The 19714-nt window shown below is 35.8% G+C and overlaps 1 protein-coding gene across 1 annotated transcript in view; it reads right to left on the reverse strand.

Moving 5' to 3' along the window:
- DACH1 (dachshund family transcription factor 1) overlaps positions 1-19714 on the reverse strand; it is a 335652-nt gene that overhangs the window by 137484 nt on the left and 178454 nt on the right. Inside the window, exon 3 of the mRNA XM_086481990.1 lies at positions 5679-5840. Coding sequence (XP_086338116.1) covers positions 5679-5840 — 162 coding nt within the window. The remainder of the gene's footprint in view (positions 1-5678; positions 5841-19714) is intronic.

Below are 19714 nucleotides of genomic sequence, written 5' to 3' on the forward strand. Positions count from 1 at the left end.
AGATCTCAAAGAAGTTTATAAAAGTAGATATATGTCACTGACAAGCATTTGTCTTATGTCCCATGATGTCAAAGTTGCATGCAGTGTCTTGTCATTAAAAGAAGTGTAATGTATCATAGAATAAACACTGAAATACTGCAAATAATCTTTCCGGTCTGAGGTTATTTTTTATCTTACTTTCATTTTTGCAAGTGAGTATTTTTAGGAAGGGAGCACATCCACCCACCTAGGAATATACACATTCAGTTTATGCTAAGAGAAAAATACATATTAATAAGAGTACTAAAGCAAAAAAAAAAAAATCAGTGTTTAATCTGTTAAACAATAGAAAAATTCTTATGAACTAGTGATACTGTCATTGAACTGGAGAGAGTTTGAGAACAAGCTTGCTCTGGCTTTTTCACCCTATGATTTGGAATCTGCTCACAGTACTGCCAGCTTAACCAAAAAGGATTAACTCTCATATCCAACTGAGAACACAGATAATTCTCAGTAATTGGTAAAAAATGAAGATGAATGGGGCTGAGAGATAAGGAGCAATTAGCTCATCAGCAGTTACAGCTGTGCACTCAATCCGGATCCATCTCTGGAGTCTCGGCCCCTTTTAAAGAACCCAAGCAGAATAAGCACAGGACACCCCCTCCCAAAAAATTGCTGTACCTGCCCATCATTTCTCTCTCTTCCATTTTATTTCTGTGCTACACAAAGACACCTGTCATAGCATTCTGTGTAAATTACTACCTCTCCCAGGACCTGTATCTACAGCCAATCTTCTTTTACACTTTTTTTTTTTTTTAAAAAAAGAGGGGGGGTGGGGGGGTGGTTTAGAAAAAACACACCAAAACCCGGAAACCAAATGACTACTGTAGACACTCTTAAGTTCCCTGTCAATCGTTTCATTATAGCAGCATCATCTGTTTGAAAATATAAGCAATTCCCTCATCTAATTATAGGGAGGATTTGAGGTTCATTAACATTGCCAAGGCAGAGAATCAGATGTGCAACTGCAGAGCTGTGCTCAGTGGCCTGCATTCTCTGTTTCCTTTTATTTGCTTTTTCAAGGTCTCCAAGACTTTTTCCTGAAACCATAAAAGTAATTCTTTCCTTCAAAATAGACACGTGTGTTTAGAAAAAGGAAATGGCTGCATTTTGTACTGTTCTATTATTGGGCAAGGTCACTGGAGAAAAATAATTTCACCGAAATCATTTTATCTCTGATTCTGGATGAAAAAAAAAAAAAAGTATGCAAGCAACCCTTACTTTTGAACAACAGATCACAGGAAATCTTACATTTGCCTCATAATTTTAAATATTGCAAGGTAATTCAGATGAATAGGAAACCTAACATGCCAAGAAAACCTCTTAATTTTCAACACATTTTGTGGTTGTTTATGGATTAATGCGCTAGCCAAGTGTAAAATTTTGCCTTGTATTTCCTAACTGTGTTTAGAAACTGAGAACACCAAAGTCTTCATGATTGCTTCACTTCCTTAAAGAAATAATAGCGCTTTTTTTTTTTGTATGAATGTAGTTTAAACAATGACATTTTCTTGGGACATCTGTTTTGAGATCACATTTTGAATAGATATGAACTCATTTCCTACTAAGCAAGTAATTTACTATTGTTGATAGTTGTTTACAAGTTTTATGAGTCAGATTTTAGCAAGTGGCAAAGGTCTTTACAAATCCTTTGAGTATTCCCTAAAGTGCATGCATAGTGTTTTCATTACATAAAATGTTCGGGAAGCAAAAGTATACGGACTGTTCTTCACTTCCTACCGAGTTATAGATAGCAAAGCCCAGCTCACAGAAATAGCTTTAAACATATTTACTTTCAAAGGCTTGCATCTTTTGCTGCTGCAGGTTAATGAAGTATGATCGCAGGGCAGTAAGTACTTAAGCAGCAAGGAAATAATTGAGCTGCTCTGCCTATCTATAACTTTGGAGTATTAGATGGTAAATATAAAACTGAACCTAGTATTGTCCTAAGAAGTTAATATGACAAAGAGCAGAATCTCTTCAATGAAATTTAACGTGTGACCTTGTCACTCTCTTTCTTTTAATTCTGCAATTAAATTAAAAAAAAAAAAAAACAACCAAACAACACACAGCATAATCTCTTTTTGTTTGCTGCCATACAGAATTCATTTTTTAAAAAAACAACCCCATAATTTATCTATCCTGCATGTTGTATGTAGAATTGCCACTAAAAAGAACCCAGGACATTTTTCCTTCTTATCTGCAATGTAGCTCATATCAGCCAAGCTGTCACAAGACAGTACTTGATATAAACAAGAGATTGCAAAGACATCTCAGTAATCAATATTAGGATGGCTACAGTATGGGAGCCCCAACCACTGCATATCATTTGTCTCAGCATCTATTTCTATGACCAAATGAAGCATTAATTCAAATCATAAATCTATGGTGATTTAAATCTGGGAATGAGCACCTGCCTGCTTTAATGATTTATTTTGTACATTTCAGTAAGCAGGAGATTTGTCCATATGAACTGACAGGTCACCTTCAGATGCCAGTAGCAGACTGTTTATCACCATGCAGACTAGCATCTCATCTTAGCAAGTAAATATTAAACTAAAAGAATCCAATTGATTGTGGATGGGGGAGAAAGGCGTTGCAGCCATATATTTTACTCAGTGTGCTAATACCTCACTCTGATTCCTCTGCAATTTCTTTTTTTTTTTTTCTTCCTTTTTTCCCCCCTTCTAAAATGATAATTATGGTGGGAGGATGCAAGCTCAAGGTTACCATACAAAACTGAGGGATAGAAAATAATTACTTATTAGTTATCATTGGCTTCCTTTAACGCCCTTCACTCACTAACCTTTTGGCCACTGCTTCAAAGGACCAAGTTAATAAATTTGTGTAGTGCTCTGTATAATTATACAATGTTCACCTACAAAAATGACTTCTATGATTCACACTAAGCATCTGATTAAAACCAAAAAGCAAGATAATTCAGAAGTAAACCTGACAATTCAACCCAAGAGCCCATATTTTATTTATCTTCTTTTACCTAGGCATTGGAACAAACTAAGAACATGGCATATCAATCCAGGCACACTAACATACCATAATGCTTGTTACATATGGGCTAAGATGTATTGGTTAAACTTCTAGGCTGGACGGTTGGTTTGTTGTTCCTTTTCAGTTTGGTCAGGCATATAACATAATTTAAAATATAAACCAAAATAAGGTTATTTTCTTTGGTTTTATTCCTTCCTCCTGTCAACATTCAACAATGTAATAATTCAAATTTATGCCTAACAAGCTATAATTTAAAATATTAATGGTATATGGACTTGATAATATTTATGGGAAAAGACATAAATAAACATCTGAAAAAAATGCAGGAAAAAAAAGCACACACCTACTACAAAGCAACACCTTTGAAATATGAGTTCTTTTCAAGATAATACAATATGCTAATTTTCAAAAATGCATCCAATAAATAGAGACTTAACTCTTAATGAACCTAATAATACCCTGGCATTAGTAGCAGCAGGAATTGCTTCTCTGATTCCACAGGCATAACTGATGCCGGACACTAAATATGGTTCACTATAAAAGAAACAAATAAATGCGAAGTATTTTTGACAAAACCTCCACAGGCAGAGTATAGCCCTTGCACAGCTACCTAGATGTTCAGACAAGCACACTGTACTTCCAGAGCCATTCCTCATGGAACAGAGACCACTGGAATGCTATTCGCTCTATTCAGAAAAGCCATTTTTCTCTAAACAAAATGAACTCAATTTTCATTCAGTTAAATCAGGAAATTAACTGAAGTTAACAAGTAAGTTAAGGGCTTTGAGAAGAAATTTTGACAATGACAATAAATAAGCTTGCTTTGCTAACTTTGCCCTACTATAACAGTTAGAATGTATTTTCTTAAACTGGAAAAATGATGGAGCTGTGTAGGAGCAGATAAGTTATCTAAATTATGCCTCAAACAATGATTTCAAAATAGGGTTTTTTTTTCTTTATTCAGAGGAAATTCAGATATTCACTCCATCCACTCTCCTACAGATACTTCACATGGTTTAGATGTTGATTATCTGTTAAATTTTCCATTTCTCTGGATATACAAGTGATTTGTCACTAGAACTGCCAAGCAGCCTAACAGTTCCATAATCCAATATTTGAACATTTCATTTCACTTAATGCATTCATCTAAGTCTGAAGTTTAAATTTAAACTAGCTTCTAGTTCGAGCACAGATTCTTTTATCCTCTCAGTTTGCCTTTACACTTTCCACTCTTTCTCATTACTTCACTTTTCTTCCAGCATGTTAGGGGCCACCTGGTCCTCCTACTTCATTTGTACCTATCTCCTCTTCCCAGGTTTCAGACACCTGCTGTCTACCCCCTCTTGTCTCTTGTCCAGCAGGTCAATCTTTCCGCTAATATTCTAGTGACTGCATGTGTTGGTATCTGAGTACTAACACACTCATTTAAGACTATTTTCTTCGCCATCACAGAGGGATTTTTTTAAGCCTTTCTTTAAATGAAAAACAAAAAATCTGGTCATCTCCTTACGCAGTAATGCATACATATTGTTGTTATTTAAAATAGCATGTGCCTAGGTGAACAGGTTCTCTGAACTGAAATTTGCATTATTTCTAAATAATAGCCTACTGATGCCTACCGAACTGTACAGAAACGCTGTTCACAAACACATATTTATTTATCTTAAGGCTAGTACATAACTTTGTAAGACTCATTTCAAATGTATTTAGGAGATGAAAAACTAAAAAATAAACAAAACTAAACAAAAGAGCCAAAATAAAAACAAACAAAAAAATCCCTATCTTAAGCCATTTTATTCCAATATACACCAATCTTGCCTGCAGTCTTCTGAATGTACCTCTTTGTCATTGAATTTCTGTTGCTGAGTTAATACTGTCTCAACATGATAAAAGGAGCCAATACAATGAAATGGCATAACAAAACATTTTACAGCAGACACACACAGATGATTAAAGATTTAATCATCAACAACAAAAAGTTATTCTAGCTTTGAAGTATGCTTTAGCAAAACAAATCGTCCAAACAAATGAATAAAGTATATTGAAACAATTCTTTTTTATGAAAGAAAAAGAGTTGCTGATGGCTGCTTAAGAAATGGAAAAACCTGTTAACTACATTTTAAGAATGTGTTTATTAAAATAAAATATGATAGGAACTGCAGAGCATGGCAATAATTTATTGTGTATGTATGTTTTCCTTTTGTCACAGGGCACATGAAAGTATGAAATATTTTGCTTTCAAGCTTGTGTTCTGAATTACCTAAAGTCGATACCCAGCACACTGAGCAGGAGACATTGTTAAATTTCACTTTGACACCATCATCTGTCACCCCACCTGTACTTTGAAAAATGAACTCTAAGCAATCAAACCACTTTCTTTCATGGAAAATATTAACTGGAGTCTGCAAAAGTAACCTGCAAAAGAAAGAATGTTTTTGTAATAGTAACAACACTGCACGCTGGTGTAAAGGTCAGATACAAAATAAAACTAAAAACAGTAAGAAAAGGAAAACAAATATGCAACTTTTTATACCAAATCAATGACTTCAGAAGGAAGTCCAGAAGGATCACGATTTCAATAAAATATCAGATCATTATGAACATATAACAGTGCTGTGTCTGAGACTTACCAACACTTGAATTCAGATCTCCATTTTCAGAGTCTGCTCCATGCTGGTTATTATTTGCATGATAGTTGGACATAGCTTCCAATTTAATTTTTTTCACTTTCATTGCTTCTGCTATGGCGGCATTGGTGGCAGCTGCTGCCGCTGCAGCTGCTGCTGTCAGGCCTACAAAGAAGTATGAACAAAATTTAATATACAATATTCTATGATTCTTCATTATTATAGGGACTGACTGTTAATTCTTCCTTCATGCTTGCTCCACAATGAACGGAGAACACTGCAGATTACTATTCCTCTTGTTAGATTTGGAAGCTACCAACTTTTTTGAGTAAAATGTTTCACATCGTATTTAGATAGTTAGTCCTATATAACCACCTAAATCTTAACTTGGTATCCAGTAACTGCTGTCACAATACAATCATAGCTAGCTGCAGCTACAAATACATGCTTTCAGAAATCTAACTTAGCTTCTGAATGGTGTCTTAAGAGTCTGGCTATGAACTGGTGAACATGTACATAAATGTACTAAGAGAAAAAAACACCTTTAGCTCTCAAATGTTTAACATGATAAAGAAAACAGAAAAAAACAGTTCTATAATTTCTATTACGAGTAACAGATGAAAGAACTCAGGCATTTATTTCTCACTTCACAAATAACAGCAAGGAGATGTGGTCATTTTAGGCATTTTTAGAAGAAAGGTTAGTAATGCAGAATGTTGGTAAAATACTTTTTTTGCTTTTCCCAAACTTCAAGGCATTAAGGTATTTATCAATGAGAAGAGGAATTATTAAAACCATTTAATCCTAATCCCAAAGCCACCTTCAGGCAATCCAAGTGCTCTTCCCATCAAACCAACTTTCTGCCATCCAGTCATTTACAAGAATGTCCTACAAAAATGAGAAAATTTTTCTTTGTCAAAAGCAATTAGAGAAACAGCCCAGCAATGCCTTCAAAACTCATAATTAGATACAGCCTTTAATCAAAGTCACAAGTCTAAGTTTTACCCTCTTCCCTAAGGCAGGGTAATTCTTCTGCATTCTCCAAACCATGCTGCCACCCACTCAGATCCCTTTGCCTCAGCCTGGGTGTTAGCGGAGAAAAGTCAGTGTCAAAACTTCACAAGAGCTATGTACCCCACACGACTGATCCAGGGGGCAGAGATGGAAATTAAAGAGAATTAAATGTAAGAAATTAAACAGAAGGCATTAAATCAGGTAAATTCTATGCAGTTTCAGCCTTCAGCCTGTGATGCCACAAGAGAAGACCCTCTACCATTTTAATCCAGATTCTTACCCTGACCACAGAGAAGCTCGAAAAAACTCAGTATAATTAGTTTAAAGGTGCCTGCTTGTCTGATTTTCAGCTATTCTGAGAGGTGTGAAGTGTTTTATGGATCTCAAGAGGAATTAACTCCACAACTTACTATTCTAGTGGGCCAAGGCTGCTGCCCAGCATAGGAGGAGTGCAATTTAGCAGGAAAAACCAAATAAGCAAATAATCCCAGGCTGCTGAGGTTAATACTGCTACCACCATTGCTTCTAAAGGCCTCTTGTTGTCCCCTTTGCCTCCTTAAATGGAAAATGAGTTCACTCTTGCCATGTTTTCAGCTAGCGATGGGGAGGGACAGAAGGCAAAATCCAGCGAGAAGGCAGAAAGTGAACGGACATCAGGAAAGCAATAAAGTGGCATAACAGGTGCCTTGGAATATACTGTGACTTGACTCAAGGTTGTTTTCCCTCATTTCTTTTCATGACTGCATAGCAAACAGTTCCAGCCTCCCGACCCTCCTCACAGGCTGACTTCTAACACCTCCAAGTGCAATAAGAATTACCAAGTATGTGATAATTACATTCTCCATAGGCAGATCAATAGTATTTAGAAAACTGCTATTTCAGGTAGAAGAAGATGTATCAAAAGCCAAAAATCAAATTTGAAGGTTGATAAGTACAAGGGTTTAATTTTATTTTCGTTTCTGCTACTATTACAAATTGTGCATGTTCTAATCTTAAGGTATTGACAATAACATGGATTGCTTCCAATGATATTTTTACCTTAGAGGAAGGATATGAAGTTATTCATTATACAAATTTGGTTACAGTCCCTAAATTAGGCCACAGAAAAAGGGATGGTGCATCTCTGAACCTTGGTTTGCATCCTGTGTTCATTAAATAATACAATAACCTATACTTCCTTTTTTTTTATATACATCACTGACAAACTAAAACTAGCATCTTTAAAGAACAATCATCCTTCAGAGGAATATTCAAATACAATATAACCAATGAATACAACAGCAGGCCTCCAACTTTAGCTGTGACTGCACTTCCAGGCCAGCAGTTTTTAAGCGCTTCCAAGTATTAGCATAATTACCCTATTAAGCAGACACTGGACACAGGACTTCTGAGCCCACCTGTAAATATTATGTCTCACTGGGTTAATGATCCGGTTGCAGAACCACTACAATACAAACTCTTCTGCTACAAAATTTGCAAAAAAGTATGCTTCAGTGCTTCTCTCCAAAGCAGGCCATCATGCTTCTCTCTAGAGGAAGCCATAACCTTTGGATAGGGACTGGGAAACTAAAATGCAGATTGCTTAGCTCTGTAGTATGATTTTTGCAAGATAATGCTTGTGACAATAAATGATAATTTAAAAAAGCAGAAACTAAACTACTAATTTCATTCCTTCTCTCACACAACCGCATAAATAAGTGAAATGATTATTTTGCTATACAGCAATTAATTTAAACTATATGAATCTAAAATGAGTGTGTCGTATAAGCACCAGTGTAAGTAGGGGGGGAAATGCAAGTAAGGAATAATCCTCAGAATTATAGCTTAATGCTGTTCCTCACAGCAATGCCAGCCTACAGCACAGTTTCTGCTTTACTGTTACTCTTTTCTGTCACTTGACTGTCACAATATAGCAAAGCTAGTGGTAAGGAAAGGCCCAAGCCAGTTACTAGAGCCCCCTGCACTATAATCACTGGTGGACTGAGGTACACTGTGGTGTGGCACAAGACAAAATTTCATCTCTAGCACAGGGCTCAACTTATCTCACATACCTCATTCACAAAGGCAGCCAAATGTATTCTAAACTGAAGAAGTTAGTAAGCTGTTATGTATCTATACACATGTTTTAAAATACTGAAGTTCAGGTATGGGTATATACTTGGGTAAATACTTGGGGGTTTTTTGTTGGTTTTGTTTTTTTTTTAATTTGTTGTTTGGGAAAAAACCTTTCTGACCTAAACCTTATTTAATATCACTTTACTTGCACAACAAGTGGCCAAGGAATTTCCAAGGTGCACACTTTCCTACACTCAGAAATTTTATCTTCAAGTATGAGACAACCAGAAGTTATCTATAAAGGCAACTGAAATGAAAGAAATAAGGATCACACCAAACAGCCACTTGCATATTTTTTATTCTTTACAAATATTTATTGGAAGAGTTAAAAAGTATCCAGGCCAAAATATTCAATGGATTAAAGTCAATGGTAGTTGTCATTAATATTCTGAAATTGATAAGTTGTTTATGTCTGGCATTCTTCCTGCTGATTATGCAGTGAGACAGGCAGCTTTATAAATATCTCATCACTCCATCGTCACACAAATTTCATCGACAGTGCTCATGCACAGCTATTAGCAATATGAATCTAACCATTACAAGAGGAAAGAAAATCGAACATGTGGCATTAATACGCAGTCCTGGTTCCTAACCATCTGATAGGCAGATGGTGTAAAGCGGATTCTCCAGCTGAAATGAAGGGGCACATCATTTAAAACCTTGTTTGCATTCTAACTGATATCAGTGCCATATTGATATACATGATACATCATGGCAGTATTTGAACAATCTAGTTTGTTTCAGTCATAAATGTTTACAGCCTTGTTTTTTATCTTCAGAAGCATGTTCTGAAGAGCGTATTTTTAATTTATGAAACCTATTGTTTACTCCTGTTGAACCAGAAGATTAGCGAAGAGCAGGAATATTAAATTACCACAACCACAGCAGTATAACTAAGATGGATGAATAAAGTATGTTTTTTCAATAAAAGATGTTAGTAAAGGAATTAAAAAATTAGCCTAGACATTTTATGCATTAAATACATTTATTCAGTTAAACCTTACAGCTTTTTTCCCATGTGACATACTTAGAACTTTAATGCTTTTTAAAGCTATTCATTTAAATCTCTTACTGCATGCAATTAATCTTGTCCAACAATTTAATTCAAAAAGCAAAACATCAGAAAGTAAAGTTCAATTCAACCATCACATTTCTGAAGTAATCTCTGTATTGCTGACAGTTCCTATAGACTCATCAGCAAAAGTCTGTTCAAGGTGTCTTGTAGGAGCCATATGAATTTGAATTACAGCTCAATTGAAAGCTCTCCAAGCCTTAGTAGGAACTCAGGAACAAGAAGCAGAACACCTAAAGAATGCGTGAATGATCCTTTCCTACAAAGACCTTCTCTCTTCTGTCACTAGATTACTTTGGCCTGTTGGGTGTGTTTGTAGCTGTTAATTATGTTAATAAAGTTGCAGCCTGCTGCCTCTGCCAAATATAATCATAAGCTTGCTCCTGCCAAGTTCTAGTCTAATTTACACTCATGCAACTCTACTGAAGTCAGAATTTTGTGGGTGAGAATGAGACCAGAAGTATGCCCAGTATGTGTGGTCTCTAATGCTGAAAAATGAATGAATGAAATGGAAAACAATCACAAAAAACACAGCATCTTCAGAAAACAATTCTGTTTTAAAAGCAGAATGCCCGAGAGAGCTGTCATATATCATGACAGATTTTCAGAATGTGTATGAATTACTGGTGGGCACTAAATCACATCCAGGGTTTCTGCCTTCCAACAAATACTATTCCCTGCCTTAAGAGAGAGCTCTTACAACTTTCAATTTTGATGACAGCAGCAGCTTACAACACATCCTACTTGTGAAGGAAAAAAAAAAAAAGAACCTACGAGTGTAACATTTTTCAGCCTCAAACATTGCTCAAAATACAGATTTTTGAATTGTATGCTCAAATGCGGTCCTGGGACAACTTACAAAATTATTTAAGTAATTTATCTTAATTCACTTTTAACTTCCTTCACATAACTATGCCTAAGAGTAATTATAATTCCTAATAATTATTCCAATACATAATTAATCACTTCCTTAATATAACTACTACCTTCCTTTATATATACCTTATATATCCATATTTATGGGTACATAAAGCATCCAATAATAAATATATGTATTTTCACAACCTTCTTCTTTAGGACTTTGAGAACATTTTCAAGACACCTAACTTTTGCCATCACAGAATAGGCAGAAAACCAAAATACGACTGTCAGCAGTGTGTCACATTTAATTTCATTTATTTGCTGGAAAGTTCATTCTGCAGAAACACTTTATTCATTGCGTGGGAGGAGTTCCAAATCTCATCTAAATTCTGAAAGAACTCCTTTCATTATTTCAAATTGATGCTTAATCCTTTTTCTTACAGTTTGTTTCAATGGTACTGACTTGAAAGTAATTCATGTCTTTTTTTGACTTAATTCCAGATTTCATATTGAGGTTCTTACTTGTGCAAAATTCTTACTAAAATCTGAAAAACTCTGCCTGAGAAAGAAAGGCAGGGTTTTAGTCCTGGGACTTGACCCTCATCACTGTAGATTATTGCACTGGTTTCACGGGTTTCAGCAGTTCAGGTACAAGTTTTTGGTAGCTTATTAGACTGCTGCCCAGTTATTTCAAACGAAATAGGATCCTAATGTTAGTCTCCAATCTAATGGGTGTTTTATATACTGTGATACATAAAACAAGAAGGGGAAAGCAATCTGCAGGAGGACAGAGGTCTGATTACACAGACTGGATTGCAGACAGGTAACTTCAGACTACACCATAATGTTCTGCTAAAATATACTGAATTTCACTAGCAGCATTCTTTACGTATAATGTAGGTCTGGAATCTCCTAGTTATCCAGAAGCCTTATTTCTGTTAAGCTGCCTGGATTGATCCAATACAACAATATTAGTATTCCCTAAAAATTTCATTACCTGTTATTTTGGGATAATCAAGAAAATCTCATCTGGCCCTTCTAGCTGTATTTTCCTGCTCAAGTTGTGTGGTTTGGCATAAACTGCTCATCCAGATAATTTTTTAACATGTTTAAAAGGTTTGTTATTAGAGAAGTCATGTAAAAAAAGAGTGAAATAACTAATTGCACTTTAAATATTGTTGAAGAAGGAATACTTAGAAAAATTCAGCCATGTGATCTGGTTTAGACTGGCGCAACTAAAAGAAATTGCCAGTCTTGCACTGGGAGAAAACCAGTGTATGTGAGGTTCCAACCATCTGTTGTTCATCAGACTAATCAGACCTTTTTCCTGTGACTCTTAAATTGCAATATGAATTTTGAGGTCTGGGTATTGCATTTAAAATAAACAAGTAAAAGAGCCAAATTTCCACAGCAATCTTCAAATCTAAAAATCTTTTTATTTACAATGTGTCTCTGCAATTAATAACACAGTTGCAGAAATAAGGCATTGACCTAGAAAGAAGCAGTGTCCTCTTGATTCATTTTGTTAAAAGTAGATAAAACTTAAAATTAAGACTGTATTTTTTTGAATAAGAACTATGGCACGTTCAATGATGCTGCAAAAAAATGTGTAAATGTAATTATTTTATCACTAATATTTGCCATTTATAGAACTGATGGACTTACATTCCATGAAGTTATTCTTTATTGTAGATATATTCCTTTCTACTGAAGAGTAAAAAGTGAAATCATAAAGTGCATTTCAAATACCACAGCAAATTACTAACTGATACAGCTTAACCAGGTTTTGTAATCTGTGAATTTGTTATTGGCTTGGTGCAATTGTGAAAGAATTAAACAATGCATACTGCATAACTGCCTGGCTATATTGTACTTTTCAGCAACAGTTTAAAATCCTACTGGAATGCATACAGCATCACTACAATACAATTAAGAGAGAACATTCTTTCTTAAACAACAGTCATCTTTTCAAAAGCAATAGATTCTCAGTTCCCATTCAGTCTGTTGCATTATTCATTTCATGTGCAACCTCATGCTGGACCATAAATTGTTACTTTATCTAATCAAAGGCGACTTAACTCCACAGAAGGTCAAAGGTTTAATTTTGTGAAGTATTATCTTACGCTATGAGTTTAACGGAAAAATAGAAGAAGAAAAACAGCCAAGAAACTGGTAATAAATGAACCTTTATTGCCTCAGGCATTGGCCTAGTTAATAAACTTTCATTGAAGGTTTCTTTCAACTGTTATGGACAATGAGGTAAAAAAAATCTTAAATTACAGCCATGTGTGACTTTTAAAGCAGGCATTCTTTTTTATCTCAACCTCCTCAGCTTAGGAAAAAGACAAAGAGATTGTCTTCAATTTCTTAACCAAAAATGTATGCTTCTAAACAGATGAAAAAGTGCAGATCAAGCCTTTTTAAAAGCAGAGGTCAGCTTTGAACAATATAAAAAAATACTTTTCCTTAAGTGTCCAATCTTGATCCACAAGCTCTTTAACCTAATAGCATGCATCTCCAAAAAAACCCAACCGTATGCGGGAATGGAAAATATATATACTAACAATATATTATGCTAACAATGATGCTTGGATCCTAACAGACTTTCTGTTTTACATTTGCATTGCTAGAGTGCAATAATGGCTCTTGTTTAATAGAATGACTTATTATGGGAACAACTTCGCTGCGCATTTTGCAAACAGAAGTTCCTTTCTTCTTTTTGTGTGTATTACCTCATGTTCTCACAACACTGTTCTAGCTCTTACGAGCAATTAAAAGGTTTAACATAACGACAGTTACTGGTAGTTTTTGGTGTTCCATGAATTTTCTTGATTTAACATTCTTAGATTGCCTAACTACAATGTCTTTTATTGACATATTCCTTGAGCCCAGCTTACAGAAGTGTATTTCTGTTTAAGTTATACATTCAAAACCAATAAGAAAATCAGTAGTACTTAATAAAACTTTAGCCTTTAACTTTACTCTAATTTATAACTAGATGGACACAATTAATTAATTGTAACACTGCTACAATTTAAAAATACTGAAAGGACGTGTTCATGCCTGTAACAGCAGTAATGTAGCTAAATACTCATAATCTTTCAGCCAGCAGGAGCTTTTGTAGTTTTTTTTATAAACCTAATCCACAGCTTGACACAGATCCTGGGGTAATGGCACACAGTTCTTTGATTAAAATAATATCTAAACACTGTTGAGGCAGTCTGATGGCCATGTGGAAGTATGTCTCCCTACAACTTCCGAGCTCAGCCAAATTCTTTCCAATAGACCTACTGTAGTCCAAATGCCTAATCATGTGTATGCAATTCAACTTATTCATGTGTACAAGTATTTGTGGCATCAGAACAAGTTGAGAGTAAAATGAGATTTTAGCTGTGGACTGCGGTTGTGCAGTTTTAGTTTTTATACCCTTCTGGTGGGATGGATGTGCCCACAGAGGGACCTGTTCTCTGCACTGCATCCACACACTGAAGAAACAGTCCACTGATATTTACTCAACGTGATGTCAAAGCTTTTGTGTCCTTTATAGTTTTGGTCCCAAACCAACACTTTTGCCCAAAGAAAGCAAGATTAGATTCTCACTTTTGGTGCATGAGAACAGTCAGCTACAGAGTTATTTCAGGCTCCTGCCTTCCCTAAGAAATAAAAGCAGCATTATTCCCACTCATGAAAAGGAAAGGATTGCAAGGCTTTAGGTCCAAACAATTGCCTTCCCTAACTACGATGAAATATTATCATAGCTGCTCATTAGTGTATCTTCAGTAGACCTTTAAAACACAAACTGCTATTTCAAGATATTCTAAAGGAAGTTTTCATAGGATTATTCATTAACAGTGTAAGAATATGCTACATGTACAAATAAAAATTAAAATATCTTTAAAGAACAATTTTGACTCTGTTTTGTCATATTTAGTTTTAAAGTAGATAGTCTCCCACCCCCCACAAAAAGAAAACAGAAACCTTTATATTACAATATATACTGACAAATTCTATAATATTCTTCTGATTGCCTCTCTGTATTTGCAGTATGCAAAGCAGGTTGCACCAAGCATTACAATGACAGAAGTCAATGTAACAGTGGGAAAAAACCCCAGAAATCCACTGGCTACTTCAAGGTACATATACCCTTGTTTTAACACAGAAAGTTGTGTAACAGAACTTGCACATTTCAAAACACAAAGAATTCACCTGTAAGGGTCAGTAGAGTCCTCTCTTCTCCTCCATCCCTCTATTCACTTCAAGTGTTGTAACTTCAAGAGCTACACTGTGGCTTTGGGGCTCTTTTTTTCTCTTTTTTTTTCCTTTTCTTTTTTAAGTTTCGTCAGATCCATTATGCATTACACTGCGCCAGAGGCAAGGCATGGGGCTAAATGTACTATTACAGCACAGCGATAGCAGGGTATTGTACTGTGATGCAGAACTGTGATACTGTACAAAGCAGCTGTGATAACAACTTACGGGGAACACTGTCTAGTCCTGTTTTCAGATGAAAAGGCAGTCAGTTCTTACAGACAGCGCTCTCTCACCTATATGCTCTACTTGTTGCACCAGGTAACAGGACACTAAATCCCCATAAGCAGCACCCTGAGTGCCGACCAAGGCACTGATAAATCACAGCGGTGGCCTCTCAGTTTTGAAAACACCTAATATCTCTTTTCAATACAAACTATGGCCCGACAGTGGGATGATGTACACTTGTGTTTTGTCCCAGCACTCAATCAAAACATCGTCAAATTATCATCCCAAATCAAGGGAGTTCTCTCAAGTCCACAGTGTTATCACAAAGTAACATCTCTCAATACTTTTGTTTTGTACCTCAGAATTGCCTGGTACTCAAAAAGTAAACATCTGAAGACTGTTAATAATGTTAAAAGGGAAAACATGGTATTTATAATGCATACACAATTATTGTATTTGGTTATCACACTCATACAAACATGCAGTAACTCTTCCACAGTTCCTACCATATCAACGTAATTGTAGTCTAGATCATGAAAACATACAGCCACTTGTAAATTCAGATTTACATATATGATCATTCACGCTTCCAAAAGGCATAATCTTTAAAGCTGACAGCTGATTGGTACCACTGTCTTTCTCATTATGGACAAATATTCAAAGCTCACCAAATATGCAAGCATAAGGGGGTCCCAATGTTGTCTTTGGCAGAAACCCAAGAAATCCTCATGATATCATGTGTAAATGAGACATTATATGTACATTGCTAACAATACTTTGTAAAAGACAAAATTTTATGTTACTATGCTCCTCTAAAGTTGGAGGCATCAATCAATAGACAAAATATGATGACAACAGTTATATCACAGGTTCCCCATTTTGTAGAGAGAACTAGATTATAATTTGCAGCAGATAATTTAATTAATCTCTTCTTCAGCCATTAATGAACAGGCTATGAATAGATTAGGATTTTCACAAATCTATCTGTTACTGGAAATCATCTTCCTCCACCTTGCCAACATTTGCACAAGCGTGAGATGGGATGTGCATTTTATAATTCTTTGTTCCTCTGGGTTACGACTTTCTTTGTTATCATTGCTAAATTCCAAATTTTAGACTTATCTGACATTCAGATTGGCAAGATGGACTCCACATTTAGTACAAAGTGACTAATAGAAATAACTGACAAAAATGTAATTAGTATCTGGATAATAACTCCCCCTTTTTATTCCAATAACAAGTAATCTAACTTCCATCAACCACAAGATGCAATCTCAATACTTAACAATAACAGTTCCAACACTCAAATGGAAAGAATGTCTTTAACTTTTCAAATAAAAATACACATAGCCTATACAGTGTATGTGTATTCCTTTGGTATTTTATAGATATTACTGGTCTCCAACACTGTAACTTCTAGACCACAATTTTCAGTATGAATCATTTGAAAAAATGGAACAGGATCATTGTTACTACTTTCTCTTAGAAATCAGAACATCATCCTAGTGATTTGATACTAAAGTTAACTTGGTCACTTTAGAAGTCACACAGATAGCTAAGATTGCAAGTATAAAGTGTTGATTATAATCAACATTTGTCACTACGCAGCACAAAGAGCTTAGTGACCATTTCCCAAAGTGAAGTGAAGAATACATTAGTTCTGAAACATGCCAAGTGGACTGCTAACGTGCAGAACTCTTAACTTTTTTTGGCATGCATAAAAGGAAATGAGGGGAAATGATCAGGTAGGTATGTTGCAATTCCTTACACTGAACTGTTGAGTTTCTTTAAAATAGAATTCTTAATCACTAGTTAAGACACGTTAAAACACATGCTCTGGAACTACTTTTTAAAAGGATGCAGACTTATTGTTGGATTTAATTTTGTGATGCACTTACAGCCCATAAAATTAAGGATTTTTTTTCTGCCAGTGGTTCAAGAAGTCGATGAGACATTTCTAGCATCCTCTTTGTTTGCTCTGTTCTTTAACTACATGTATTAGTCACATACTATATTTCTTTGCCAAATTTGAAAAAGAGTAGTTCCTCCATCTATCAAAACAGATTTTCAATGGCACTAACAGGCCACAAGAGAACTGTGTTTTATCTAAGCTGCATGCTAACCAATGGGTGGTATACAGTGAGGTTTCACATAATAAAGGCAGATGAATCAATATGATCCTGTCCTTCCAGCAACAATATTTAATAAAGATGCCACATCATCTACAGAGACATTCATATATGCACAATGTAGTATCATGATCAAATCTGAAGGGTGTACATGCATTTGTATTTACATTTTTCTCTCTTCACTGTTGACATGCTGCCCTTCTCAACTACAGAAAACACATTTCAAAAGGGACACTATAGTGTTGTCTCAACTGACCATGTTTTTGAAGAAAAATATTTACAAGTACGATTTTCCATTCTCACGTTTTTTGTAAGAAAGCTTACATTGCAGGAAAACTTTAGTGGAATTTAGTGAAATGTTCTACTTTTGTTGGAAACAGCTACCACTCAAGCATAAGTGATTGATATTCCTCATATGAAAGAGCATGAAATACAAAATGAGTTATAAAACAGCTTGAGTGAATGGAAAAAAGATTGCTTCCTATGATGCTGATGATATACAGGAATTTTGGATGGACTCATACCTCCACTCACCTAAATGAACAGTTTGTTGACATTTCTACACCAAACTAACAGAATGCCAGAAAACCAATCACATCCCGGGCTGCATCAAGAGAAGTGTGGCCAGCAGGTTAACAGAAGTGATTCTGCCCCTGTACCCTGCTCTCATGAGATCCCACCTGAGACCCCACCTGCAGTACTGTGTCTGGTTCTCGAGCTCCCAGCACAAGAAAGACATGGACCTACTCAAGCGGGTCCAGAGGAGGGCCACAAAGTCCAGGGCACTGGAGCACCTCCCCTGTGAGGACAGGCTGAGAGAGTTGGGGTTGTCCAGCCCGGAGAAGAGAAGGCTCCGGGGAGACTTTACAGCGGCCTTCCAGTACTTAAAGGGGGCCTATAATGAAGATGGGGGCAATCTTTTTAGCAGGGCCTTTAGTGACAGGATTATGAGCAACGGTTTTAAACTGAAAGAGGGTAGATTTAGCTTGGATATAAGGAAGAACTCTTTTACAATGAGGGTGGTGAGACACTGGAACAGGTTGCCCAGAGAAGCTGTGGATGCCCCATAAGTGGGGACACAGTGATCAAAGTTAGGTTGGAAGGGGCGTTGAGTAACTTGATCCAGTGAAAGATGTCCTTGCCCATGGCAGGGAGGATGGACTAGATGATCTTTAAAGGTCCCTCACAAACCAAACCATCATAAGATTTTATGAAATACCAACTTTATCAATAAGATCAAGTATTTTTTTGCATGCAATTGCAGCATCAGCTCACCTCAATCTTACCCTTTTAGCAAAGAGATATTTTAAACAGCATTTTTATTTCAAGTTATCATATAAACACCAAAAAAATAAACTTTAGTCCACTGTAAAGCTCCTCCCTTCGTGCTGTCTCTCCACAAATCAGTCCTTCACTAGCATTGAGTGTTTCACACAAGTGTTAACAGAAACAATAATATCTGTGGAATGCCATTAGCACAAAACACTTTACCATGTATTTACTTTCTTTTTCTCATCCTACGTGTTCATACAAAAGGCCCAGATGCAAAATTATGGATGGTATTTTTTCTAGCAGTAGGATCTGGCTTTTTGACAGATTCTATAAACAGTTATTTTGGCAGCTTTAGAGATGCCCCTAGGTCAGTCACTTGGTTAGACAGCTGATGGCCTGTCTGATTCTCCTGTCTGCCATTTTCTTATGATTTATCTTCAGTTAGTTGTAAATTAAATCCAAACAGATCATTACCCCACACCTACAAGACCTCTGCTTAACCACATGTGCCAAGCATCCTTTCCGGAGTAATCCTTAGTGGGTAGAAAGAAGAAACTGAAAAAAGATGCTGAAAGAAAATATCTGAATAATATCTGAATGAGTTTTGAAGTAGTTCATCCTTTTAGTTAAAAATATGATTGTTCTAACAAAAGAACAGAAGAAAAAATTAGAGGTTTTTGAATTTCAATTCTGATATTACCAGAAGGTACCAGATATGTCATCTACATTTTAATTTTACCTCCATCTACCTATTAGATGGAGATAATACTTCCTTACCTTACAGAAGGATTACTGATATAAATCAGCCAACAGCTGTACAAAGCTATAAAAATAAAAAAGAAAGTGCCAAGCATGTATTAATATTGTTATCAGCCCTGGTTCTAACTAAGTCCATACAATTCAAATTAAATTTGCCTAAGAAGTGAAGGCAGCGGTTCAGTGTAAAATGTACTTGGGTAAAAATCCACAAAGGAACTATGAAAGTGAAACATCGCTTTCAAATATATCATGCACCTTAAAAGGTCACAAAACACTTTTGAGCCCAAGAGGCATTGACAAAGAATAGGAAATAAACATTTAGGGATTTTATTACTTCAGCT

This window comes from Leptosomus discolor, chromosome 1 (genome assembly GCF_034619465.1).
Source record: "Leptosomus discolor isolate bLepDis1 chromosome 1, bLepDis1.hap2, whole genome shotgun sequence".
Taxonomy (NCBI): domain Eukaryota; kingdom Metazoa; phylum Chordata; class Aves; order Leptosomiformes; family Leptosomidae; genus Leptosomus; species Leptosomus discolor.